At 41.0% G+C, this 26,762-nt stretch overlaps 3 protein-coding genes and 2 long non-coding RNA genes across 6 annotated transcripts in view; 2 read left to right on the top strand and 3 right to left on the bottom strand.

Annotated features, from left to right (window-relative positions):
• The window catches only part of BAG1 (BAG cochaperone 1), an 18,346-nt gene extending 11,282 nt beyond the window's left edge, over positions 1 to 7,064 (top strand). For both annotated transcript variants that reach the window (XM_080977122.1, XM_080977123.1), the window contains exons 6-7: positions 1,662 to 1,724; positions 4,500 to 7,064. In XM_080977122.1, the coding sequence (XP_080833248.1) occupies positions 1,662 to 1,724; positions 4,500 to 4,589 (153 nt within the window). In that variant the 3' untranslated portion in view covers positions 4,590 to 7,064. The remainder of the gene's footprint in view (positions 1 to 1,661; positions 1,725 to 4,499) is intronic.
• LOC308460633 lies at positions 92 to 8,162 on the bottom strand. Its single transcript, XR_013978664.1, has 2 exons — positions 8,092 to 8,162; positions 92 to 319 (listed from the first exon to the last, which is right to left on the bottom strand). It is a non-coding gene; the product is annotated as an uncharacterized lncRNA (long non-coding RNA).
• ZNF830 (zinc finger protein 830) lies at positions 7,169 to 26,762 on the top strand. The gene is made up of 12 exons (XM_080976877.1): positions 7,169 to 8,302; positions 8,660 to 8,675; positions 10,740 to 11,005; positions 12,249 to 12,345; positions 12,824 to 12,941; positions 15,271 to 15,304; positions 15,813 to 16,054; positions 17,238 to 17,328; positions 17,809 to 17,872; positions 22,012 to 22,092; positions 23,336 to 23,412; positions 25,618 to 26,762. Exons 1-12 carry the CDS (start codon positions 8,139 to 8,141, stop codon positions 25,796 to 25,798), a joined length of 1,431 nt encoding a protein of 476 aa, XP_080833003.1. The 5' UTR covers positions 7,169 to 8,138; the 3' UTR covers positions 25,799 to 26,762.
• Positions 9,930 to 10,795, bottom strand: LOC308460656. The gene is made up of 2 exons (XR_013978692.1): positions 10,526 to 10,795; positions 9,930 to 10,398 (listed from the first exon to the last, which is right to left on the bottom strand). It is a non-coding gene; the product is annotated as an uncharacterized lncRNA (long non-coding RNA).
• Positions 22,285 to 26,762, bottom strand: part of LOC308460452 (poly(rC)-binding protein 3-like) — an 89,990-nt gene continuing 85,512 nt past the window's right edge. Inside the window, exon 13 of the mRNA XM_080976889.1 lies at positions 22,285 to 22,880. Within this exon, the coding sequence (XP_080833015.1) occupies positions 22,820 to 22,880 (61 nt within the window). The 3' untranslated portion in view covers positions 22,285 to 22,819. The remainder of the gene's footprint in view (positions 22,881 to 26,762) is intronic.

Below are 26,762 nucleotides of genomic sequence, written 5' to 3'. Positions count from 1 at the left end.
TGTGCACTAATAATTCTGTGCCAAGATAATTCTCATAATTCTGTGCCAAGATAATTCTCATAATTCTGTGCCAAGAAATCTGGGACCTGTATATATTTTAATATTTTTTTAATACCTTGTTTTTCATAATTCTGCTTTTTCCAGTTATGTGGTAGGTTAAGAACTATGCTTGCCCGTGATGCCTTGTGCTGACAGCTAAAAATCCATCCCAGTCCATCCTCTGATTTAGGTTTCAAAGTGTGGGGGTCATTTTCTCCATTCTTCACAATATTGGAGGCTAGCAGTATTTAGCGGAGAAGGACAGCTGAGAATTTAATACCTGGTGAAAATGTTCAAGTTGGTCAGGCATAATTGTAATATATATGTATGTATGTATGTATTTATGTATAGGCGATCGTTGTTGAAAACCTGTGTAACATAGATTTTAAATCCCAAATGAAAGGTCAATATTTCATCCATATTTGTTCATTCTGAAAAGTTGTTATTTAAAAAGGAACTCTCTGTGGAAATTACTGTGATGTGTCTGCACCATGATTTCTATAATTAGCTAACATTTCTGGGCCCATAACTGGGCTTAAGCAAAACTAAGGTGACACTAGTGTCAGCTTATATTCAAAAGAACCCTGTGTTTAGAGTTAAATGGTTATGGAAGCGGCATTCAAAATTAGCTTGTAAATGACAAGGAGGACATTTTTTGCATTTGAAATATATAGATTCAGGAGAGAAAGAATTAACACAAGAGTCTCCAGAGTGCAATGAACACAATTTGGGTGTGTAATAAATGGGTTGGATAGTTTTAGGGTCCGCCTACAGAATAAATTCAGGAGAAGGCATACTCCTCTGTCAAGTTTAACCAAGAGCCTCACATGTGGACCTGAATTCCACTGTCATAGCACTTTGTGTTGCTTGATGAGGGACTTGTGTGAAGAGGAACTTCGCATTCTGGTTTTTTGTTTGTCTGTTCTTTTGAAGGCTAGGTGGCAGCAGCTTCCAGTGGAAATGTTAAGAGCTCTAGTATCTATTGTAACTGAGTCTTTCATTTTGGTAAGCCTGCTTTGCAGATGCTATAACTGTTCAAATGGCCTAGGATTGCACATAACTTGTGAGAAGACACACAAAGTCATATCTATCTGCTCTGCAGATAGTGGGGAGGTGGGGAACGGGATCCAGCTGGCAGACAAGATAATCATCCCCCCAGCAGGCCAACTTTGACAGGTGGACAGTGCTACCCACTTGTCAGTTTCCTGACACCACAGTGGAATCATGTGTCCATTTTTTGACCACTGCAAAGCATTTTGCCAGTGCCACAATCAGCTGGTTATCAAAACTTGTGAAGGCAGATGTATGCCAAAGTGCATGACCTGATTTCAGGTTCTTGCGAAGCCCCTTGCACATCACTTTGTAGGTATGGTCAGTGCTGCTGCGTCACCTACATGGAAATGGCTGGTGTATAGAGTTGCTAGGCATGCAGCAAGTATAAACTAGCAGTGCCATTGGACTGAGTATCTAATGAATTTAGATTATATAGGTGATTGGTTCTGTTTAGGCTGTCATTAGAATTGTGCATTCTACTGAGGTACCTATTGCAAGAACTATATTTGGACATACAACTTTATATATTGCTTTTATAATTAGACACCATCCATTTTGTTTTGCCACAGACTCTCCCAGAAAACTTCAGTGACTGTAAACAGAAAAAGAAGGGGCTAGTGAAAAAAGTTCAGGTAAGTCCTGTACCAAGAGTAACTGTGTTCATCTGATTAGGAAGTGGAACTTCCAAGTTTCTTGAAAAATCACATGACCTCTGTTAAAATCTCAAAAACAAAACTCCAAACTTTCAATCATTTGATATGCATATAGACAATCTCATTAAGAAACAGAGAAATAATTTTAAAAAGCAAATAAGTATGTACATGTTTGTATCAAGAAGTGAAGAAAAAACAAGCATCGCCCTAGCTATGTGTTTATTACCATTTATATTGGTTACATTTCCCATGCAGGACCTTGGAAATGCATTTTAAATTTCAGAAAATATAAACAAAATAGTAGTCCAGAACAGCATGTAGTTTGACAAAAGCACCTAGAAGTCACATTGTTCATCAGTCTCAGGCTCTCTCCCACTCCTCAGAGGAGCATTTGGTAGTTGAACACCTGATCATCTCTTTTTTTTCCCCTTGCAGACTTTCTTGCAGATAGCAAACATTTATATTTGAATAGCTGAATGGCAACAATTTCATGGATTCCCAGTGTTAATCTACTGGTTCCTAAGTAGTCAAACTATTGCTTGCAAACTGGGAATGAGCCTTGGGAATGCATGTGTTCCCTTTCTGGTGTGTCTTAACCCTTCCTGTTCCTGTTTCTTTAACTGTGGTTTTGCATTACATTTGCACCATTGCCTAATTTTGGTAAACACTAATCATGCTCCCTCTCAACTGATTTAGAAGCCCACTATCAGTTTGTTTTTTTTTTTTTTAAATAATATTTATTAAGATTTTCAAAAATACAGAAAGTAAGAATTAAAATACATTCAGAACCTTCTTTTCATATATCCACTTTCTGGGACTCCCCCCTTCCCCCACCCCTACCATATTCCTTTTTCATGTTGTTGGCTCCACAAGCTCTCAGTTCTGATTAAAAACTTAATTTGTTTAGACCATTATTCGAATTTAAAATTTCTACACTCCTCATCAATACCCTTAATAAAAAGCAAAAAATTTCTTTCCCAGGGCCCACCCCATTTTTATTCCACAATTTCCCTTTTTTTTTAATAATAAAGACACCCCACATAATAAAAATATCAGAAATAAGAAATAAAAGATATAATAGATGAAACAAAGCCAGTTCAAAAAAAAAAGTTGACAAGCCTTTGGATTTTAGTTCTCCCCCCCTGTCCCCGGTTTAATTTCCCCCTGGCCACCAAACCATGTTATCCGCCTGGAATTCTTACAATCCATAAATCGCCTATTTCCCCCAACTCCTTGCTGGCTTTTTTTTTTTTTTTTTTTCTCCTTTCATAATTATTTTTAAAACACTTAACTTCAGATCTTTAATAAAGCTCCCCCCATTGTTCTTTCCAAATTGTAGTCCAGTTTCCTCTTGTTCCGCTGCTGAAACGTTCTAATTCAGAAACTTAGTAAGTCTGCAGGGATTATTGTTATTCAGGAACAAAAACTTGCGTTCAGTCCCTTCCTTTCTTCAATAGAAAATTCTATTGTCTCCTTTAGCTGAACACCCTGTAGACAAAATATTATTTCCGTTTTGCAGCTTTCCCAGAAGATAACCAGTCCTGTAAAATTCCAATGGTATTTTTCCACTTACGACCATCTTTGTAATGTCCCGAAACTCCTCTAGGGGGATTGTTGTAACTTTGTTTTCTCTAGTCCAAAAGTCCGATTGTTATCCATGTTTTCGCCATTTTGTATCCAAGTTTTAACAAGTTGTAGCAAATTGTAACAAATTTAGCCAGCAAAGTTCTCATAATAAAATCCTCTCTGCTTTCCGACTTTGACAGCTACTTTGACAGCTGTCAAAATCTCCGACTCTTTTCACCAGGCTCTCTCTTCAATCACCCCGGTTCCCAGGGGGGGGGGGTTACGTTTCTTCTCCCTCAATTCGTCCTCCAGCACAGTTCTTATAATTCCCCATCGTGGAATTCTTAGTTTTTATCAGCAATACAAATCTTTTTGGACCTTGGTTTCCCCGTCCTTGTCTTGGAAGGTTTACAATAGGGGGGGGGACTGACTTCCTTTTTGGATCCCCCCCCGCTCGTGTCCAATTCGAAAAGAAATTCTTTTTTTTCCTCCTTTTAAACCCAGTTTCCAAATTACTCACGGGTTGTTGTTAAAAAGTCCGAATTTTCAATGGAAGAAGTCAGCGCTCTCCGCCGGATGGCATGCGGCTGCGCTCGGCAGGGATAGCAGAGGACTCAAAGCACCACGCTTCTCCCCGGCACCCGATCCGTAGCCTTTAAAAAGGCTCCTTCACGAGTCGGGAGGGCGCTGGCGGTGCCAGCCGAGTCTCCATGTCCACGGCCCTCGTGGCCGTGGTTTTTAAGGGTCCCCGCATCGCCGGTGCGGTAGGACCCAGCCCCTGCCGAGCAGGCTCCCTCCGGAGCTCGGAGGGAGTCCGCCATTCGGCGATGGCGCCAACCCGGAAGTCTAGAAGCCCACTATCAGTTTGAACTCTTGGTCAAGATGGAAACCATGATTTTCAGATGTAAAACTATGGTTAAGAAGAACAGGAAGGGTGGGTTCAATTCAAATTAAAGAGGGTAAAAAAAGCTAGAGGGAGGGAGCACCCTTTCCTGAGGCTGGCTTCCAAATCGCAAACTGGTTATTGCTACACCAGATCTTAGGTATGTTTTATAGAAAGAGTTACTTGTGCCTATAATTCATAAACTAAGTTGTTCTTGCTGTCTTTCCTATATAAAAAAAATTACTATGCTTGGTTTTTAGATACCCTATTGCATTAAGCCTCATTGTCCTTAATTTTGCTTTTAGGGTTTCCTTGCACAGTGTGATACAGTGGAAGGCAGTATTGGTCAAGAAATTGATAAACTGCAGTTGAAGAACATGGCCCTGGCAGAATGAGGCATTATTTTAAGTAACTAGGAGAAATAATTGCTCTGTGAGCAAGAAGAAGAGTTTGCTCTTGATTTTGGAGCACCTGTTTAGTATTCAAAATTTTATTTTAAGCAGAGTCCAGTAATCCTGTTGCATGTTGACCATTGCTTACTGGTTGTCACGTGTTCTGCTTAGATGTAAAGCTCTTCTTTCCAAAAAAATAATACAACACATTCTGCTGTTTTTCTTGACTATATTTCAAAACATGCCTTTGTGTGATCATATTTGTTTCAGCTAAACTACATGTTGCTTTCCTTCATTAATCGTTCAGAGCAACTACTGTAACTATGATGCTGTTAAGTAAAATTGTATGTGTTCTCAGATGTAGGAAAGATTTAACCACCTGAGGTTTTATCTGTCTTACTTTCAAGATGCCTAAATTTGAATGTACTGTAAGATGTATTGTGCTTTTAACTAGTGGCTGAACATCGATAAGGTCCTTGATGGTCATTTTTACATATTTGTGATATATTGTGTATATGTTCTATGTTCTCTTTGGGTAATGGAGGACGTTCTGGAGCAGGAAATTCCCATCAGACTTCCTGTCTCCTACGGTGGGGGAGGGGGGCAGAGTTAGTCACATGAATGATGAATGTGGCACAACAGCCTCACAAGAGTTTGGCCTATGCCAGCTACTTGGTTAGCCGTGTGCTTCTCAGTTGTGGAGGCTGCTGAGCAAAACATTGATTCCCCTGTGCAGTAGCTCCCACCCCACCTATCCCAGAGTCTCTTCTCCATACAGCTAGCAAAGGCATGGAAATACACCAAAACCAAATCCTGAGGAGAATTATGGGTCCTGTAGTGCCTAGGTGCTTCACTTGCCTAGGGTGGTGAGGATAATGTGTACTGTTGTGTCAGTTTTACACATAGCTACCCATAGGAAGTCTCACCAACATGCAGGCAAGCAGCTTGGCATGTGTGCCTGGTCAGTGCAGGGAGGAAGCAACATAAGCAGCAACTGCTCAGGATGACCCCCTCCGCTGTCTGATGGTATCCATTGGAAAGGTTATGGTGTGGGGGGTCCCTTCTAATGCCCTCCAGCTGCTGGGCACCACAGGGGTCCACACCTTGACCACAAAGTGCACAACCCTGCAAAAATTCAGTTAGAGGGAAGAGGGTGTGATTGCTGGTGATTGCTTTCCTGCTGCATTAAGATGACAGACGGTGCTTTTCTCAACATTGCATGCTGCTGAATCAGGCTAAGCTAAGCAGCAGCAGGGGGCTGAGAACATTGGTGTAAGCAAAAAGTGGCAAGTTGTCTCACCTGCTTCTCACCCACCCCTCTGTAAGGAGATGAGGAAGCCCTTTCCATAGTGTAACCTGGTGTTAGAACCTATTACAAGCAAGGAGGAGGGAGAGCTCTCTGGGAAGAAGCCCAGAGAACCAGAGTCTATGTCTACCTCTTTCATTTGCCCCAGAGAATTTCCAAGCCCTGCTGCTCAAAGCAGTTATGAAGCCTAGAGGCGGCAAGTAGATGTTTGCAAGCGAGGGGAAGCCTGTGAAGGAATTTCTAGCTGGAACTCTGTGAATCTCAAATGAAAGGAAGAGGAGTGGGATTCTCCCACCCCTTTTAGCAAATCAACTCAGGAATGATCATGTTATACTACCTACCCGAGAGCTGTACGGAGACCTTTCCTTCCAAGAAAGGAAAGGGGTTGCAAGGGACTGAACAAATGAATTTGCCCTCTGCAAATTCCATGAGGCTTCTGCCATCTGTAATGTCCTCAGCAGCTTACTCTTCTTTTCACCAAGGCCTTAAATGTGGACGTACGAGTTCTTTCAGTTCTCCACCAGAGCAATGGGCTGAGTTGTCTTACTCAGATGCAAGTTTCAGCTCAGAAAGTTGGTCCAGTAGTCCAGGCTTCAACTAAATTCAAAGTAGCCACCCCCACCCCTTGCTGCCACTTGAGGAAAATCTTAAAAGATATAAAAACAAAAGATTAAAAGTTGTGCCTTCTACAGTACTTCAGTCTTACAACATCTTACTCAAATTAAAGTGGCCAAAGAGGGGGTGGCATTAGCAGCAGCAGCAGCAGTCTCCAGTCGCAAAGTGTTGGTCACACTCCTGGGGTCGGGGGCAATAGCAAATGGCAGGCTGTCACCAAAGGGAAAAGGATGTTGACAAAATTCTATCTGGTATAAGACTAGCATATTCCAGAGACTATCGGGTAAGGAAATGGTAAACAGCAGATATGTGCTTGATTTCCCCTCCCTTCCCCCTGGTTTGCTGGAGCTTCCTTCTCTCAGGACAGAGCTACCAGGAAAATATACCTGTTGCTAGCTGTTATCTCATTTCATGAACATCAGGGTGATAGAACCAGTACCATCCAAAGAGAACTTCTTTGGCATTTTATATATTTTACAATGCGAAAAAATATGGAAACTGGAGAGCCATTCTGGATCTCAAAACTCTTGAATAAACATCTAAATTGTAAGTGGAAACTTTTGAGATCTGTAACACACACACACTCAAAGCAAACAACTTTCTGTTCTCCACACTTCTTACAATGGCCAGCTCCACATGCCTGTTCTCCCACATTTTTGAAACAAAGCTGTGCTTCAGCCTTGGCTCCACCCAGAGACTGTTCACCAAGATCATGGTGTCAGTTGCAGCGAACCTCTGACTCTACTACCTGGAAGATACTATCAGATCTTAAGAGTGTGGGGACTGTGAGACAAGTGTGCAGTGTCTCCAAAGCCATGGTTTCCTTATAAAGAAGATAAAAATTGCTTCTTACAGTGAAGTGCCTGTCATACCTGAGAAGTCATCTTCAGCACTATTCAGTATAAATTGTTCCTGTTTCAAGAATGGTAGAAAAGGAGGGAGACACGACTCTGATCCATGAGACTAGGTTAACTCCTTTCCTAGTGTTCTGTCATTATTATTTTTTTAAAAAAAATTCCAGCAAGCTTTTAATTTCCCTACTTTTGTTTGCTTTAGGCTTGCGTTTCTGCTGTTTGTTAGTCATAATGTTTTACTGTGCATTCTAGAGAACAGTTCTGGTTTATTTCAATCGGTGCCAATATGCTAAATGTTTTTATACCTTTAGCTGCTTTGGGAATCTCCAATTGGGGAGGAAAAGCAGGTTACAAATATGAATAAAATGTGAGCCTCAGAATTGTACTCTTGCTACCAGGAGTTGCTAGAACACTCATGTCAACCAATGAGGTGCACCAGGAAGAAACACTACTACTGCAAGTAGGCTGAGGTCCACTCTCTCTCTATTGGAGGTGGAGCACATCAGGGAATATATTTAAATGCAAGGAAACCTGCCCCCTCCAATCCTCATCACAGACTTCTTTTGAAACTCCCTCAGGGCTGCCATATGAGGAAACCAGTCAAACCAATTCCTGCAGAATCAGTAACAGTTCTTTGGAGACACAGCAGAAATTAAATGTCAGGATTCTGCAACAACATTGAAAGTAACGCTATAGGCAAGAAAAAGACTCGTCATACTAAATCACAAACCCGGAAAAAAGAAATTGTAAATGCTAGGATGCTGAGCTGGAGAGATTATGGCCCAGGTCCAACTCTATGAATGTATGTGGCTGGGTCCAGAGACTGGTGGGGGGAATAATGTAGCTGTAGCAGATGCCTGTGAGCCTTTTTGTCTGAAGATTGAACTCTACATGAGCAGAACACAGGGTTCGGTGGCTCTTGTAGGGTTAATGAGGATGTACAGTGGTACCTCGCAAGACGAATGCCTCGCAAGACAAAAAACTCGCTAGACGAAAGGGTTTTTTGTTTTTTGAGCTGCTTCGCAAGACGATTTTCCCTATGGGCTTGCTTCGCAAGACGGAAACGTCTTGCAAGTTTGTTTCCTTTTTCTTAACACCGTTAATACAGTTGCGACTTGACTTCAAGGAGCAACTCATAGAACGCGGTGTGGTAGCCTTTTTTGAGGTTTTTAAAGACTTTGGTGATTTTTGAAGCTTTTCCAAAACTTTCCCGACACCGTGCTTCGCAAGACGAAAAAAATCGCAAGACGACAAAACTCGCGGAACGAATTAATTTCGTCTTGCGAGGCACCACTGTATATGAAACTCCTCAACCTGTTCAAAGAACAAAAACAACTGATAAGAAATTGTTGTTAAACTCAGTGGTACCTTTCAGTAAACATGCCTGGGATAAGGCAACTAATTAGCCTGCTCTTAATTAACAAAATGTGTATATAAACCAATTGATTGTAAGAAAATGTCAATGCAGTTTACAGAAATATAAAACATTAGCACGTTCAAGTTTAAAAATTACTGTATATAAAAATTTTCCAAGGTATTATTAAAACCAACAGTAGCTAAAAAGAAATATAACAGATGTACCTTCTGTTTTAAGTAATCTTATGAATGTATCCAAAGAAAAGAAAAGCTTGGAAGCCTGTGAGCCCTCAAGATTTTCTTTCTTGGGAGAAAATTTATTTTGAAAATCAGTGATGATTACACATTCTAAAACTACAGCCAGCTTCATGTTTGCTTTGGTAGCACATATACTAGTGATGCTTTTTCAAAACAAATTAAAACACAACAGTTTCGGTCTATTGTATGTATTGCATTTTAACTGGCATATTTCTTTTTAAATATGTAAAGAGTGTTGTTCATCACTTGGGGGGTGGCGATCATTGGGCCAACCCTTTCCCTGGTATCTATATATAAAACTACAATATCATACCATACTATATGCAGGAGGCAGGCTTCAGCTATTCCTTGCACCTAAACTACTCTGAAAAAAATCTGGTCTGTACTGCAATCAGATGAGGTCATTATTATTATAAATTACTATTAGGTTGCAACAATAAGTAGGGGAAAACCATTATAGGTCAAACATTCTCATCCAAAAAAAGAAGTGAAAAGGGTAGAATAAAAAAAGGAAAGGACATATGAAGAGGGGAGAGAGACTACATAATGATGAAACTTTATAATACCAGGAATTATTTAAAAGGAAAAATGTTCATCATTTACTTTGTTGTTCCAAAAATGTAGAAACAAGGGCACGCCTCTTAATAAATCTGGTTTTCTTGATCGTTAACTCTTGCATTTTTCTCGCATGCAAGTTTAACCATTAAGTTAGTTTGCAAAGCTTTCCTTAAGCAATCAGTTATGGTGAGGGGAATATTTATTTCTCTTAGTGGCAATGCAGTTGTTTTTGCTGACATTAGCAGTGCAGTCATCAGCTGTAAATCATCATTAATTATTTCAGAATGAGTAGTTTCAGAGTTTCTTGAGAGATCAATAATTCCAGACCACAAACCCAGCTTCAGGGCCTATCCATGCATTGCCAGGAGACATTCATTATTATTCATTTCATGTCTATACTGCTTTATTTTTTTTAAAACAACCTCAAAAGATATTTACAACCTACATTAAAACATTAAATAAAGCAATCTAGAATGAAACATTTGTTGTTGTTTAGTCGTGCCCCACTCTTCGTGACCCCCTGGACCAGAGCACGCCAGGCACTCCTGTCTTCCACTGCCTCCCGCAGTTTGGTCAAACTCATGCTGGTAGCTTCGAGAACACTGTCCCACCATCTCATCCTCTGCCGTCCCCTTCTCCTTGTGCCCTCCATCTTTCCCAGCATCAGGGTCTTTTCCAGGGAGTCTTCTCTTCTCATGAGGTGGCCAAAGTCTTGGAGCCTCAGCTTCAGGATCTGTCCTTCCAGTGAGCACTCAGGGCTGATTTCCTTCAGAATGGATAGGTTTGATCTTCTTGCAGTCCATGGGACTCTCCAGAGTCTCCTCCAGCACCATAATTCAAAAGCATCCATTCTTCGGCGATCAGCCTTCTTTATGAAACAGTAATGAAACATTACTGAAGACAAACAAAATTTACCATTCAAAGCAACATAGCAGGAAACTAAAATATGAAATATTTTATTTTTAAAAAATTACTGTACAAAGGACACCCACAGAATGCACATTCAACGCAGCTAAGCTAACCAAAAAATGATTCAAAAAGAAACACCGCTAAAGGAAGCCAAATACAAAAATATGCATTTAAAACAGTATCATTAACAAGAGAACCTTCTCCCACGCCCAAGACTTCTCTCTGACACTATTTCCGGGGAGCGTCTCAAAAAGGGCGTCCGAAGGAACAAGGAAGTCCCGCCTCCAGTCACTCAACCGGCTGCTCCGCTTCTTCCGGCCTCCTTGGCGGGGAGAGAGTGACGCCAGGTCTTCGCGACGAGCGAGGCTGGATGACGCGCTTCCCGGCGCGCCCGCTTCCTCCGCGGCGGCCATGGCGGCTTCGGGTCCGGCGGCCGGGAGGCCTCGGGGGCGGCCGGCGGCGGCCTCGGTGGGGCAGGAGGAGCTGCGGCGGCTGATGCGGGCCAAGCAGCGCGAGGCGGCGGCCGGGAAGAGGAAGAGGCTCGACTCGCCCTTCGCCAGATACCCTTCCTGCGCGCGGGGGTCTCCTGCTCTGGGCTCCCGTAGCAGCGCTGGGTGGAGACGGGGGACGAGGGGAGGCGGGGGCGGAAGGGCTTGGGAAAGATCTCTGCAGCCGCCACCCGCTCCCCTCCCGGTTCCCAGAGTGGGACCCAACGCGGCTTGCAAATAATACTAAGAACAGCTAGAAACATAGGAGGGAGACAGTTAAACATTGAGAGAATTAAGCTAAGTATGAATACAAAATACCTACTGAAACCCTGCAGATAATCACAGCAAGAAGAAGCATGGACCAACCCTTTCATTAGCAGCAGTCAGTTCCCAAGAAGAACCCCCCCCCCATAAAATCTCAGAACCAGGAGAGGTTCATTGTGAAGTCTTTCAGAGAGCTTCAGCCTAAGACATATTTGTTGTTCCATCAGTGATTATGATGTTACCCGGGTTGCCATACCCATTTCTGTGTCTCCTTCCCTCTCCCTAACTCGTGGAAACAAGCAGGGCTCAAGACCTGCAGCTGTAATAGATTGACGGGGGGGGGGGAGGTATGGGTTTGGTCCTGTCCCTTGTGAGGGGGCATTGCCAACTTCTTAGCCTCTATTTTCTCCATCCTCACTGCAGCTCCCAGTCTTGTTTGAAAGACTGGCTGCATAGTAGTTTATTTCATTTCTGTCTCACCTTTTTGTCATGGAGTTACATGATTCCCCCCCCCCATTTAATCCCCACAACAACCCTGTGGGGTAGTCTAGGCTGAGAGCGAGTGACAGCCCAAGGTCACCCAGTGAGCTTCATTGCCAAATGCAGATTCAAACCTTGGTCTCCCAGTTCCTAGTCTGACACTCTAACCACTACACCACATTGGCTTTTGTTTTTGGTATAAATGACCAAAATAAATTCATATTTCTTTAATGTGCCACCGAAACGCTTGTTCTTTGCGGAAGCAGACTAGCACAGCTACCCCTTTGGAAAATAAGCTCTTGCTGTATCTAAGTGTAATTTATATCTCAGTGGTAGCAAAGCAAAAAGTTGCTTTAAAAAAACTAAGTGTACAGGAATCATTGTTATGAAGCCAAGTCTCTTTAATAGCTTCACACATACAAATTTACATTTTACTTCTCACTTTTAAAAGCTATAATATGGTTTAATAATACATATTTTAGCCAAGTTTATGTTGCATGTTCAAAGCCCACAACTGCAGTTTTTAGAGGTGGGTTATTTTTATATTCATTTCCTTGATTCCAAATTCTACATATAACAGTTTGGGAAACTTAAGCTGCTCTCTCTGCAACATGCCTGTGAAGAGTGAACTGTTGTGGCAAACACATGTGCTTGGGAAGCAACACAAAGAGGTAAGAGACAGTTCTTTTTTTAAAAAAAGTAATGTGCTTACAATAATTGTTTCATGTGTTATGTTGCAAAGCTAAGACTAATAGTTCTTTTCTTAATTACCAATCTAGAAATTGAAATGCACAGACAATGTTAATGTGATTTTTTAGTACAATAATACATGAGATCTGATTATCTTACAAACTAGACATAATAGTGCCCCCCATTTTTCCCCATTTAAAACATTGACTTTTAAAAGGATTATTATAACAAAAATGCAAAATTGCTTCATATGCTAAATAGTCTAATTACATAAAAGTAACAATGTCTGTTGCCCCTTGTTGCAGGCTTTCTTGAATCTTTTTTGCTAATATTGCTAGTATTTTGTGGGAAATGCGCTACTTTGTGAAAAGAACTTAAATTCTTCTATGTTGTAATAGTTTATTCCTTGGGAATAAAGTACAGGTGCTCATCTGTTGATTTTAATCCCCACCCCTGCAGAAAGTTGAGCAGTTGAGAAATCTTAAACAATCTGTACCAGGTCCTATTCCTGACACCTCATCTTCTCTAAAGAGGAAAACAACCAACACAGAATCTCCAGAACTGAAGAAAGCCAAAGGTATGGAAATGTTAGGCTGTGCTTACTGACCTGGTCATTTTTCTACAGTTCTTCCCCGTTCCCCAGCTGTCTTGAAATCATTTGTGGATTAAATATTTTCCTTGGATGGTGTGTTTTATATAAAATTATATGAAGCTGTTAGGAGCAGTCTGTTGGAGATTTGGGGCACAGTTTGAGTCAGGAGATCTGTGCACAAGCTGAACCAGGACCTGGACACACTGGTGGTCTGCGTGAGGACTAATAAACTGAGGCTGACAAGGCAGACAAGTGGTTCCTGCAGCTGAAAATTGGCGATTTTGCCTCTTCTCGGTGCACTCTCTTTGAAGGGACAGGTACACAGTTAGCAGGTGTTGTTGGAACCACATTTGACCATGGATGCACATGTGGTCTCTATGGAGAAGAGTGCTAGTACAATTTGGCCACTGTGACACATGCATTGGTAACCTCACATTCTAGAATGTTGTAATGCAGTCTTTGTGGTTCTTCTTCCCTTCCAGCTGGTTCATAGGCTGCTGCTAGTGCAGAATGTCATGGACCAGGTGGTGAGTGGTGCTCTTTACTGAGCACATGCCATGCCCATACTAATGGGTCTACACTAGCTACCTGTCACCAAATCAATTTTAAGGAGTTGCTATTTAGAATCATAGAATCACAGAATCATAGAGTTGGAAGAGACCACAAGGGCCATCGAGTCCAACCCCCTGCCAAGCAGGAAACACCATCAGAGCACTCCTGACATATGGTTGTCAAGCCTCTGCTTAAAGACCTCCAAAGAAGGAGACTCCACCACACTCCTTGGCAGCAAATTCCACTGTCGAACAGCTCTTACTGTCAGGAAGTTCTTCCTAATGTTTAGGTGGAATCTTTACATATAAAGTCTGAAACAATTCCATACCAGCTTACCTGGAAGCCTGGTTAAGGACATTAAATGTTCTTTTTCACTGGGAGCATTAGTGTTGCAGAATGCACTCCCTGCTGAAATGCTAGAGGCCCTGTCTGCAATGCTATTTTGCTGGCTTTTGAAAATGATTATATTACACAGGCATTTTCCCAACCCAAGTCTCCTGTTTTAAGAGAAGTAATAGGATTTTTTAATTGAATATTTTAATTATGGATATTTATGTATTAATGTTTCTCTACTTTTTTCTAATTGCCTAGAAGCCTACTTTGACATTAAATATAAATGAATTAATAATCAATACAAGTAGTATTTGAGTACCCATAACATGAATGCCAGGCAGATTTGCTAATAATTATAAATTAGTTTTTGATGGGTACTTGCTAGGACAGAGAACAGATTGTGGTAAAATGCTGAAAGTAACCATTCATGGTTTCTAGTCAACTAGATGAGCCCTTGTATATTACACACTGTAGCTGCTGCTATGGTGCAGTGTTTAAAATGCTGAGTGTGTGTGTTTTGAATAAATGCACCCAAAGGGGGTGAATTTAATCTTGGTTAAAGGTCCTAGCCTTAGAGTGGAAGATTAAAGCTATGTTTAGGTAAACTACAGTTTTATGTGATTGGGAAGGCTACACAAAATTTCTTTTAACTGATTTTATATCTACTTTTTTTGTATTTTTCCTGTTGCCACATAAATTGCTTTTGTTTCTGATGTTTTTGATTGGTTTTATATTTGTTTTATGGTTCTCTTTTGTAGGCCATCTTGAAAACCTAGATTAATAAAATTATGTTTAATTTTAAAAAACACAATTTTACATAAGGAAATTTCAGCTGCTTGCAATGCCTGTGTTTCTTGGAGTAACTGTCCTATGAATTGTTCTTTTAACATACCATCACCTGACTGTAACCACTTTAACACTGGTCAAACCTTAGCTCAATTACCTGAAAAAACCCTGTTATATTGATCTATTATTATTTATTAAATTTGTATACCACCATTCATCCACAGTTCTAAAAGAGATGACAGTGCAATGTGGATGGAAGAAGGTGCTATTTTTCAATAGTTTTAAAGTTCTGACTTGGAGATGTCACTCTATCCATTTAAGACATATTTTAAGGCTGCATAATGTGGGTTGCTATGTCAGCAAAAAAGTAGCCTCCAAGGGATTCAATGACATTACAGTCATTGCGTCACAATCATTGGCATCATAAGTTTTTATCATCTCCTGCACTCAGAGGTAGAGTGTGTGCTGAGAGAGAGAGACTTGCCCAGGTTGTCCCCACTGAGTGGGGATTTGAACTTGGCTTACCTTAGTCACACGACTGATCCAGAGTTCTTCATGGGTCACTGCAGCTTGGGTGTGAAGTTCATCTTTGTGTTCTTTTTCTGTTTTAAATGTGACAGAACTCTGATAAAATGTTTTGCAGATTCAAGGGACCATCCGCAAACACTCTCTTCTGGGTAAGTTGAGATGGTTGTTATTAGCTCTGTTTTTACATTTTCTTTTTTCATAGTTATGGATATGAACAGGATGTTATATTTGTTATTCATTGCCTGAAGTTCTAACTGGTGCTGAGAAATTTGCTTTCAAACAGGGTGGTTTGAATGTTCCCATATGGCAATTGTTCAAATGCAGTGACTGACAACATTGTTTCCATTATACTACAGTTACTTCAGAGAAAATTATCTTATTTTGTGGGGAGTCCCAGATGGGGACACCCAAGGGAGGTGACCACCATGTGGAAAGCTGTTTGGGAAACACACATTTGGCATGGGGAATGTCTATTTAAGGGAGGAAAGTTTTGTTTTTGTTTTTTAAATCACCTTAGGTTAGGTGTACTTGAAATAATTGTCTTGATTCTGGCTTGTATTATGATGGAATGTTTTTAAGTTGTTGTGGAAAGCCAGCCAGATGGGTGGGGCATAAATAATAAAATTATTGTTATTGTTATTATTTCATTTTTTTAAGGCTGCCAGCAGATTTTTTTGGAAAAAATGAACAAGCAGAAGCAGAAAAGGCTTCTTGCAAAGCTTCAAGTGGTGGCTTATTACTTGGAGACTCTGAAGAGGAGGAGGAGGAGGAGGAAGAGGCAGAAGAGATGGCCAAAGAAATCCAGGACAACAGCAGCAAACCTCCTTTGTCGTCCACAGTGCAGCATACAGCAACACCAGCCCACCCTCTAAAAGTAGACACCACTGCTTTACCATCAGGTAACTCTGGGACTTTCTCTGCTGACTTTACAGTAAAAAAATATAGAGAGTTCCAAGGCCACTTCAGCTGACATGGTACAAATCAGAAGTTTTGCTTAACTTTACCTCTGAAGTTGTGTCATGTCCTCTTTTATGGCTCCGAAGTATTGCTGTGCCACATTAGGTAGGCTTATCCGTATATACTGCAGTGCGCTCCACGTGTGTCATACATGCATATTAGGTGGCTTCTCATGCCAAATGAAAACTAGCAATCATCTGCTATTGATGGTTGTAGATGTCCAGAATTCTGTTTCCAAGTGTGGCCAGCCAGATGCTTCTGAGGAACTCCAATATGGCATGGAGTTCTGTTCATTACTAGCATCTAGTATGCAGAGCCTCTGTGGTTCTCTCATAGTACAACAGCATAGCTGACCAATTCTGATATATACAATTCAAGGACTAGTACGGGGGTAGGCAACCTAAGACCCGGGGGCCGGATGCGGCCCAATTGCCTTCTCAATCCAGCCTGCGGACGGTCCGGGAATCAGCATGTTTTTACATGAGTAGAATATGTGCTTTTATTTAAAATGCATTTCTGGGTTATTTGTCGGGCATAGGAACAGTGGACCGGCCCATGGTTGAAAAAGGTTGCTGATCCCTGGACTAGTATGTGGTGATTTTTTAATACATGAGTCCCCAAATGGTATTATGAACAAGCAAACAGTTTATTTTATAGCTTAGTGTCTGTTATAGCTTTAGTCTACAAGGGGTGTAAATTTGGTGCTTTTCTAAAAAAGTGCACAGTTGCGACAAATTGAGCTTCAGTGCTACACTATTCAGGATTAGGATAGACCTCCTAATAAATTTTGTCTAGTCATTTTAAAGTAGTGGTCATCACCAACATGCAGCCCAGTCCTATGCATGCGTCCTCGGATATGTTTACTGAGTCCAGTGGGACTACTGCTAAGTTAAGTGTGCACAGTATTTCAATCTAAGCAGTGGTGAATCTTGTAAGTTAATCATTCTGTGAAGTATTTCCTTTTGTTGATACTTATATCAACTTTATTGGTTCATCACAAGGTCTGAGTGATCTCAGTTTTTCCCTCTCTGCTCATCGTTTGTGCAATTAATACATCCATTTTTAGTGACATGGGCTTTCAAATTGTGCATATTACACCGGCAGTGATTCTTTTCTCTATTGCAGACTATTCAGACAATAAAACTTTAGCTGCACCTTTAGTCTCCCATTCTGGCTCTATTCAGAAAGCAGAAATACAAGAAAAAGTTGTGGAAAGGTAAGCTAGCCAGTGTAAAGGTTTTCCTTCCTATTTAAATTTGTAATTAAATGTGTTTGGGTTCTCATAATTAATAATCCTCAGTATGCCTAGTATATTGGTACTTTTTTATAAAAAAGGTCACAGTCTGATGAGATGAACCAGTATTTTAACAGTGTTCGTAACTTAAACAATTAGGACACCATACATAATGGAGCTTTGAGAAAGCAGTATATTAGGAGAATGGTTTCTTGTATTTGTTTCCTTTATCTTTATTGGATCTTGGAGGTTTGGAAAAATTAAACTTATAGTGCCAATTGATATGGTTAGCTCAAAAGGGGTTCCTTCATTTCTCCTCAGCCTCAGGCCAGCGGGTGGGGAGCGCTAGTGGGCATTGCGTTGCTCGCTCTGTTCTCGGTGCAGATATCTGATCTGCTGTTTTGAAGGAGTTAAAACTAGTGCAGAATTGGCTCAAGACAAGCCATCACCTTAACATTTCAGGAAAGAAAACACTGCGGAGGCCTTGCCAGAGGGATTTTTTGATGATCCTGAAGTGGATGCAAAGGCAAGTGTGATTTGTTCCGATTTCAGCACATGTCAATTCTTTGAGGAATTAATTCAGCTAGTCAGCTAGCGATTACAGAAGCTGAATAAAAGATTTACATAATGATTGAAATGCTTTGTGGTATCCTTCTGTAAACGATTTGATTAACTTGCAGCAGTTTTGGTGTAGCAATTAGCACTGGCTTTCTCTAAGTTTGTGTTGAATATTGTCTGACATGAATCAAAAGTAGAGATGGGAAGGCCTGGGGAAAAACCGGGAAAATTGGGGGGGGGGGACACTGGTTTTATTTCCAATTTTTCTGGGGGTTTTCCCAGGCCTTCCCATCTCTAATCAAGAGTAATTGATCCTACTAGCCAGGATTCCTCATATGCAGTCAGATTTCCCTCTGCTGTTCTTGTAGGTGGTTGACAAATAGAGAGTGCAGTGAGACTGTTAATTAGCACACCTGTACACAGCTAGTTGAAATGTGATGTTTATTCTGTGATGCCCTAGATTTTGCAGAATTAATGGATGTGGGCCTGACAAAAGATGTAGCAAAGTTGGGAATAAATGTCCATGTAAAATGAAGGTAGACAGTGTATTGGGGCAATGTACAGATCAGCCTTTGCTTCTAAACTCTTAGAATAAATGCATAAAAAAATTTCAAAATGCACATCTATAATCCAGCCTTTCTGCCTTTAATTACCATCTTGCCTCTCCTGCCCCCGTCTCTTTCCAGCAGCCCATACAGATGTGCAGATACAGCTGGAGAGCTTTCTAAGCACTCACTTACTTTGCTTAGTTGCTAAGAGTCCCAGCCTCATCTCCAACAGAAACAGCTAGAATTTTTTTGGTTTGGGAGTAGCCAAAGCAGTATCTCTCTTGAGATCATTTCTCTCCAGAAACTTTTCCTTGGGAGACGTTCCTTTAGTATAGCTGAAGGAGCGTCTCCACCACCTTCATTCTGCCTGGACACTGTGAAGTCCTCCAAGGATCTTCTGGTGGTTCCCTCACTGCGAGAAGTGAAGTTACAGGGGGCCAGCAGGGGGCCTTCTCGGTAGTGGCACCCTCCCTCTGGGACACCCTCCTGTCAGATGTCAAGGAGATAAACAACTACACAACTTTTAGAGAACATCTGAAGGCAGCCCTGTTTAGGGAAGTTTTTTATGTTTGACGTTTTATTATGTTTTTATATTTTGCTGGAAGCCGCCTAGAGTGGCTGGAGAAACCCAGCCGGATGTATAAGTAATAAAATTATTATCATTATTAAGTTTGGTGAGTGTTGGTGGCCTTTTCTCCAGGAACCTTCCTTATCATTACAGGTTAGGAGATGGGGAAGAGTGTTCTTGAGTAATACTTTATGTTCCTTACATTCAGCCATAGTAGCTGCATTTCAGAAACCTCCTCTAGATTGTACATTGAAGTGACCTTTTTAAAAATTATCTCCAGAGTCATAGGGACTGAAAACCAGGATACCTGTAACAACAACAACTTAATATTTATACCCTGCCTATCTGGCTAGGTTTCCCTAGCCACTCTGGACGGCTCACAACAGAATTAAAAGCACAATAAACCATCAAACATCAAAAACTTCCCTAAACAGGGCTGCCTTCAGATGTCTTCTAAAAGTCAGGTTGTTGTTTATTTCCTTGACATGTGTAAATGCTCCGACTACCTACCTGTTTCAAGCAGGTTCATGTGTGTTTAGTGTTTTTATATCCAGAAGACATCTTAAAACAAGAAAGGAAAAGCAAGTTTCTATCCCTTTCTCTGTCTTAATAATTTAAATTGGGGGGGGGGGGAGTTCTGCTGATGCCCTGTTGGACTGAATGGAAGCTGCCCAAATCAGAGAAGGGGCTTCTGGTTCTTTCTTTCTTCCTTTTGTTTGTTTGTTTGTTTCCTGTGCCTGTCTGAATGTTCCTGATATTTAACCTCTGGAAGACATTAGAAGTCTAGATTAGAGAGTTCTGATGCCTGGTTACCAATATTGTAGTGGTTTGCATATGCTAATTGTTGCTGCCTGACTTTGAATTTGCCTCTGAGGGTTGAAGAAGCAAATGCTTTTGAAATAGACCTTGATATAATTTATTACTGATCAAGCATTAACTGAATTCTTTTAAACTTTTATTGTCCAATATGTAACAAATTTAAAAAGGCAGACCATAGTACACAAGGGGGGTGGTACTACATCTAAAACATTCACAAAGAGCAAAAGCAATGTATGGTTAATGAAGTGTATATTCTTATGGTAAGTTACTTTGAAATGATTTACGTATTGTTATATTGTAGCATAATTAATCATTCAGAATCAAAGCACACGACTTGCTTTTACATGGATGGAATGTGTCTCACTTCTGGAGGGGGAAACAAATGCACAAAACAGAACTATAAGCATAATTCCAATGAAAATTGATTTCCCCCAATTACTTTATTTAGCCTGAAGTATATTTAGCTGGGATTGGTATGGCAAGCTATCTGGCTTGTTGCAGCTTTCAGAAGGATGAGTCTTGCTATAAGTGTCAACCCAGAGATCTACTCTTTACCTGTTAAACCAATAGGAAACAGGAGGCAAGGCAGCTATAGTTCTCACACTCCCCCCCCCTCACCATATTTTTGTCTGCCCCTTTGCCTTCCTCCTCATACTGTGCAGCAGCTCTCTATTAACCATCCTTGTGTCCTTTAACACAAGGGGGGCAGATATAAGGAATGAGGGGGAAATGAACAGAAGAAGCTGGGCCTGAGATTTGGGTCTGTTGCATGCCCAATGAGGGTAAAGAGGCTGTCAGGCCAGCTGCTGTGTCCTTGCTCCTGAGTTATACATGTGATCATCTATAGATCCACACCTGTTAGGTGTAGTAGTGGCTAAATGTGAATCAAGAAGCCTACAGCCATGATTTTGGTGGGGGGTCTTAGATGGGGCTGGGCAATGCCTGGTTTTCAACTTCATGATATATCATCAGCTAAACATCGCAATATACTGATATATCACAATGTCTGAAATAAGGATGGAGCTATGTGGAGGCATTGGCTGGCTGCATGGTTTCCCCCCACATTGTGATTTTTGCGTAACGCACACACCCCATGATTTGCAATATATTGCCAGGTCAGAAATTATGAAACCAGTATCATGGTATGGACTTCAAACCAGTTTTGGACAATATATCAATATATTGCCTAGTCCTAGTCTTAGATAAGCTGCTCCCTCTCTTCCTCTCTCTCCCTCAGCCCCCTAATATTACCTGGGTAATATTAACCTTGCTTTCAAGGGGATGTGCATGAGATGCTTTGGGACACAACATAGTGTAGTAGTGATATAATATACTACTGCTGAATTTTGAAGGAGCAGTGTAATTTTTTTGTCTTTTGTTAATTTTTTTTTGTAAGATCCAAAAGCATTTTTCTCTCTTCTCCCCAGCTCATAGTAAAACATACTCTGTATCATTCTTCATGTGCCCTCTTGATATATATATATATATATATATATATATATATATATATATATATATGCTGGCAGAGTAGCACCTTATTTGAAGGAGATGCTGTTTGTATGCCTTCAGTTACTCTGAGACCAGTTCTCCCTAGTGCTAGCAGATGTGTCTTCATCCCATTTCAATTCCCAGTATCTTAGCCAAATCTTGAAAAACACATAGTAAATATACTTTGAATAACATGTGTAACAAGGACAGACATTTTATGGTACCCAAGCTAGGAATCAAGCAGATAGGGAAATATTGCTGAATCCATTGATGCTACAATATTCTGTGGTGCCAGAATGCTAATGACTCTTATTCTAAATATCAAGGAGTTAGGGGGCTAAGTAGATAGCATATAGTAGATAACAAATATGTGTTCATTCTTAGTAGCTCACATACTGCTTTCATCTGCTCTCTTTGATGTCCCTTAGTGTGTTTAAGTTGACAATGCATTGCAGTGCAAACTGGTAGCACATAATCTGAAATAAGGATTCTCTCTCTCTCTCTCTCTCTCTCTCTCTCTCTCTGAATATAGCTTCAAGTTGTCTGGATAAATTATTTGCTTCGAAAAAAACAGCAACTTAGCAACCAAGTTCTCCTTGCTTGCAGCATGAAGTAGAAGTAGAACCAATAATGAGAAATAAGAATACAGCCTTCCACAAATTGCTCATCTTTCTCATTTCATAGGTGAGGAAGGTTGATGCTCCAAAGGATCAGATGGACAAAGAATGGGATGAATTCCAGAAGGCTATGCGACAAGTCAACACTGTAAGTTGATGCCTCCTGTTTTGAATTGCTTGCAGATGCAGAACTAGAACTTGGCAGAGTGACATTCCACTGCATTTGCTGACTGTTTTAATATCGGTTAAAATCATTTTATAAGCTAGCTGTGGTCTGAGTATCCCCCCTTCAAACTGTGAAGTGAAGAAACTTTAGTAACAGATGACACTACACCAAAAATTGTGATGAAGTTTGCTTTTTAAAAATTTGATCGGCATATCCTATCTAGCAGGAATACAGGATGTATATTCTGTCAGGCCAGATGGCCTGTTACTGTCACCATTCACTTTCATTTTTTCAGGTCTGGTGCACTTGATATTTTAGGTCTGTATACTTTATACATATACTCTATATATGCAATAATTATCTGGCTCTGGATTGGATCGAACACTCCTCCCATGTGGCTTCATTTTTATTGCAAGATTTGCCTCACCACATCCGCTGTTGACTAGATCTGTGGTTCTCACATCCTGCTTTTAAAAACCAATCCCTTTGAAGGTGATCACTCAGCAACTTCACTTGTGCCTGTGAACTTTGCTTTCAAACTCTGGCGTTGCAGAAAGTTTTCCATGAATGAATTGTTGGGAGAAGACTGTTGTAGAGCAGTCATCCTATTCTGAAATGCACTCGGTGCTATAAACACAGTAGATGTTCATACAAGATCAGCAGTGGACACATTTAGTGAACATTAGTGGTGCACAAGGGCTCTTCTTGGTTACATGTTGGCCACTGGCTGCACAGCATCTCCAAGACACTCAACTTTGAGAAAGTATATGCTGAAAGAAATAACAGGTTAAAATATATTTTGGAAATCAGAGATTAATTGTTAACAGAATTCTTAAACGCGAGTTTCATCATCAGTGCTCATATTACTGAAGCACCAAGATCTTCTTTGCTTGGGTTTGTCACTTTCAAAACGTATTGTGGTGGGTCAGAACATGCTGGCTTTCTCTTAACTTGTAGTTAAGATAATAGGAGCAAGCTGTATTCTCCCTTTTACCTGCTGTCATAAGCAGGTTAAGACCACATTCCTTCTTAATCCAGGGTTTTAATTTGCTTAAATTCAGGTTAAGTGGAGAGCCTATCCAGTTTTGGAGAATCTATTGCCAGGAGGAAGCATAATCCTATAGCTTGCTCCTAGTTTTCTCACTGCAGTAAAGAGAAGGCAAAGCTTACTTTTATATCAATCCAGTTTTGTTACGGAAAATAATACCCACCTTTTCTGAGTTAGATTTCAGAAGCTATAGTAGCTGAAGAAGATGAGGAAGGGCGACTCGACCGTCAAATTGGAGAAATAGATGAGCAGATGTAAGTAAAATAAAACCTGATTTCAAAAAGCTTAATGTAAACGCACTGCTTGAAATTTAATACAACAAAATTCTGCAACTTTTATATAACACACACAACTCTGTGCTTGCTGTTGTGTTTTTGCTAGTCAGGGGTAGGGAGAAGAGATTCTTTGGGAACTGAATTCTGCAGCTACTATCATATTCCACAGCTGTGGACTTCCTTGTACCTGCTACATCTCCCCATCCTCACACACACGGCTAGATAGAATCAAGTGATGAAATTTGGAGGAAGTCCCTAAAGATCATAGACGTGCAAAGTGTCAAAAGTTCTCCTAGACTTTTTAAACAGTTCCATTTCTGTACAAGAGCACTTTAGATGCACAATTAAGAATTGCATGGCTTAGGACATTTGCCAGTTCCACATCTTTGGAATGGTTAGTCCCATGCATGAGATCACAACAGGATTCTTAAAGCCAACTTCCATACTTACTTTTGGGTCCAGCTCTTCTCATATCTGACTTTAACCGAAAGTAGATGAGGTTCTAGAGCAAGAGTGGCTAACCTGTGGCACTCTACATTTTATTCGTCCCTAACTCCCAGCAGCCCCAGTCACCATGGTCAATGTTCAGAGAAGATAGGAGTTCTGCAACATCTCAAGGATCACAGGTTGACCACCACCCAGACTCCTGTTATATCTTTTCCTTGCCTTGCCCCTTGTATCCTGTTGTCCACAGCTAAAACACGTCCTTAAGCACAATGATACAGTAAGCTCACCCTAATATTATAAAATATCTGGAGGCACCAAGGAACTTTTTTGTATTAGTGTGGCCTCACTTTGGGTGTATGCTTTGCTGCACAGTGTAAGACTACCCCTCCCCCCCTTCCTTAGCTGGTGACTCCCAAGTGGAAGCAGGAACATGGAAACTGGTGGAGGGGGCTGTTTGAGGTCTCTTGAGATTTGTTGATTAATGAATCACTTCCTTTTTTTCTTTTGTAGCCAAATAACTTTACATGAGTGTCTTAAGTTTAGAGTATCCTTAACTTTTTTATTGTCAGCTCTGGAAATGTACCGTATTTTTCGCCCTGTAGGACGCACCGTCCCATAAGGCGCACCTAGTTTTTTTGGGGGGGGAATAAAGGGGAAAAAATTATTTCGCCCCCAGAACAGGCAACTCTCCGCAAGCCGGAGAGCTCAGCGCGCCCAGCCTTCGACATCCAAGCAACTCTCCGCAAGCCGCGGGAGCCCAGCGCCGGGCTCCCGCGCCTTGCGGAGAGCCGCACGAAGCCTGGAGAGCGAGGGGGGTCGGTGCGCACTGACCCCTCTCGCTCTCCAGGCTTCAGCGAAAGCCTGTATTCGCTCCATAGGACGCACACACATTTCCCCTTCATTTTTGGAGGGGAAAAAGTGCGTCCTATGGGGCGAAAAATACGGTAACAGGCTTTGGCTGTCAAGCTGACACTTTTGTACCATAAAAGTTTTCAAAATAAATTTAGTGAAAGTTGCTGGTTCCTGTTCCCTCAGTAGAAAATGTAGAAAATGTATTAAATTGCTGTCTGTTTTTGACTCAGAAGTGCAGAACTATTGTTCATTTGTATGTTAAAAAAAAAAAAGATTAAAAACAGAGATGCAAAATATAGTGGAATAAAATTAATTTCCAAAAATCAATAGTTTTCAAATTGTTCCAGAAAACCTTGGAAGTCTATATAAAATTCTTTAGTGAACCAATCAGGCGCTTTTCCTTCCATGTGCTGTCCAAGAAAGTAAGATTGTCTGGTTGCGTTCTAAGCATTTATGCAGTCTGCTCGGTGACAGAGTGTTCTGCATGACATGAGCGGCTTGCACAGTGCTCAGGGCTTTGGTGCAAGATACCCAGGAGTTCACTGGAAGAAAGGTCAATATGGCAAGTGTTCCCTGAAGGAAAGCCATCTGAAAACCACCTCCTAAATAGCAGGCAGTGGCCCCAGTGCAAGTACAGCTTGCTAGGCTTACCCTCTGCACCCCAAAAGGACAAGTAAAAAGCAGCTGAAAAAGTCTGAACACATTTAGTGATAGCAGCTCAGGTTCTTGGACAAAGTACCATAGGCTTGAATGTTAATGTTGTGTCTGAGAAACTGCCATGTTCTTTCCAAAGATATGAAGACTGTGAACTTAAAAGGCACACCATTGCAGCTTTTCACTTAAGCAGCAGAAGAGGGCAAATTATTATTTTTAATTTTACCCTAGTGAATGTTTCCGCCGTGTTGAACAACTGCGTGACCGCCAGGAAGTACTGAAGGATAAACTGAAGGAAGCCATGAGACTAAGAGCTGCACAGGTTGAGGACGGCGACACTGGCAGTGATGACGAAGGAGAACTGCATGACCTCCTCTCTCAGGACTGGAGGGCAAAAGGAACATCCTTGTAGCTGCTGCTAGGAGCCAATCTCCTGATGGGTGGTATTTTGGTCTTCTAACACACTTAGGATAAAATATTTATTTGAAGAATCCTGCAGGTATTGAAACGTGTAAAAATATGTTTATAGGGTTAAGAGTAGAAAAAGCCATTGTAAAGAGTTGTATATTGTAAAAACTTTTTTTTAAAAAAATGTAATTGTAGCTTTCCTATTAAGATCTACAGAAAATGTTTTATTTGCTCTATGAATCCAGTGTAGCTTCTGTTGTGTTACCTGTGCTGTTTTAATACCCATTAAAAGTGTTAGGGTCTAGGGAACACATAGGGAAGTGTGAGCCCAAGCAGTTGTAGCCTTGGCTGCAGGGCAAAGCAGGGCTTTGACTTTGACTACCACAGCCAAGGCTACACAGGGCTTGGTGCCGGATCCATGGACTCTCACCTCCATGCCTTCTCCCAATATGTATTTGAAATACTCCTTGGATTCAAAAGTGGTTTTCCATTTGGCAGGGGGCGGGGGCTCCTGTTTGAGAAAATAAGTCTGAAGCCTGTACACAGTACATCTTTTATTGTAAGATTCCTAACTATTTAGTTACTTGTAGATGCTAGTTAACCTGTATGATCCTAGAAAAACTTCCTTGCTGCCTTGGACTTGCTGTCTTTTTCTAGTATAGTTTAGAAAATACTTAGACAGCCCTGAATGATGGCTACTGGGTTAAACAGAACAAGAGAAATTTTGCCCTGTGTGCTTTGCACAATATGTGTTGGTTAATTTATAGAGCGAGTACGTACAACCATGAGTAGACATTTCACTTAGGCTGTTTGGGCTCTATGCCACTGAAACCTTTTCTCAGGAGCAATGTAATGCAATCCGATCTGAAATAGCAAAGACACGATGCTTTTTTCTAATTAATGATGCTGCCATAAATCAAGTAAAATGTTGTTTGGAATAGATATTCCAATAAAATACTTTCTCTGAA

Source organism: Podarcis pityusensis, assembly GCF_964106645.2.
Source record: "Podarcis pityusensis genome assembly, chromosome: 13".
NCBI lineage: Eukaryota > Metazoa > Chordata > Lepidosauria > Squamata > Lacertidae > Podarcis > Podarcis pityusensis.
Note: the sequence above shows the minus strand (reverse complement) of the source record. Positions and strands in the feature narration are given on the sequence as shown.

Excerpts from the sequence above, each read along its gene's own strand:
- ZNF830 (XM_080976877.1), top strand. The coding sequence starts at position 8,139 with ATGGCCCAGGTCCAACTCTATGAATGTATGTGGCTGGGTCCAGAGACT. Across the intron at positions 11,006-12,248 it reads GACTCGCCCTTCGCCAGATA|TAACAGTTTGGGAAACTTAA; the intron begins CCCTTCCTGCGC and ends AAATTCTACATA. Across the intron at positions 15,305-15,812 it reads CCGCAAACACTCTCTTCTGG|GCTGCCAGCAGATTTTTTTG; the intron begins GTAAGTTGAGAT and ends CATTTTTTTAAG.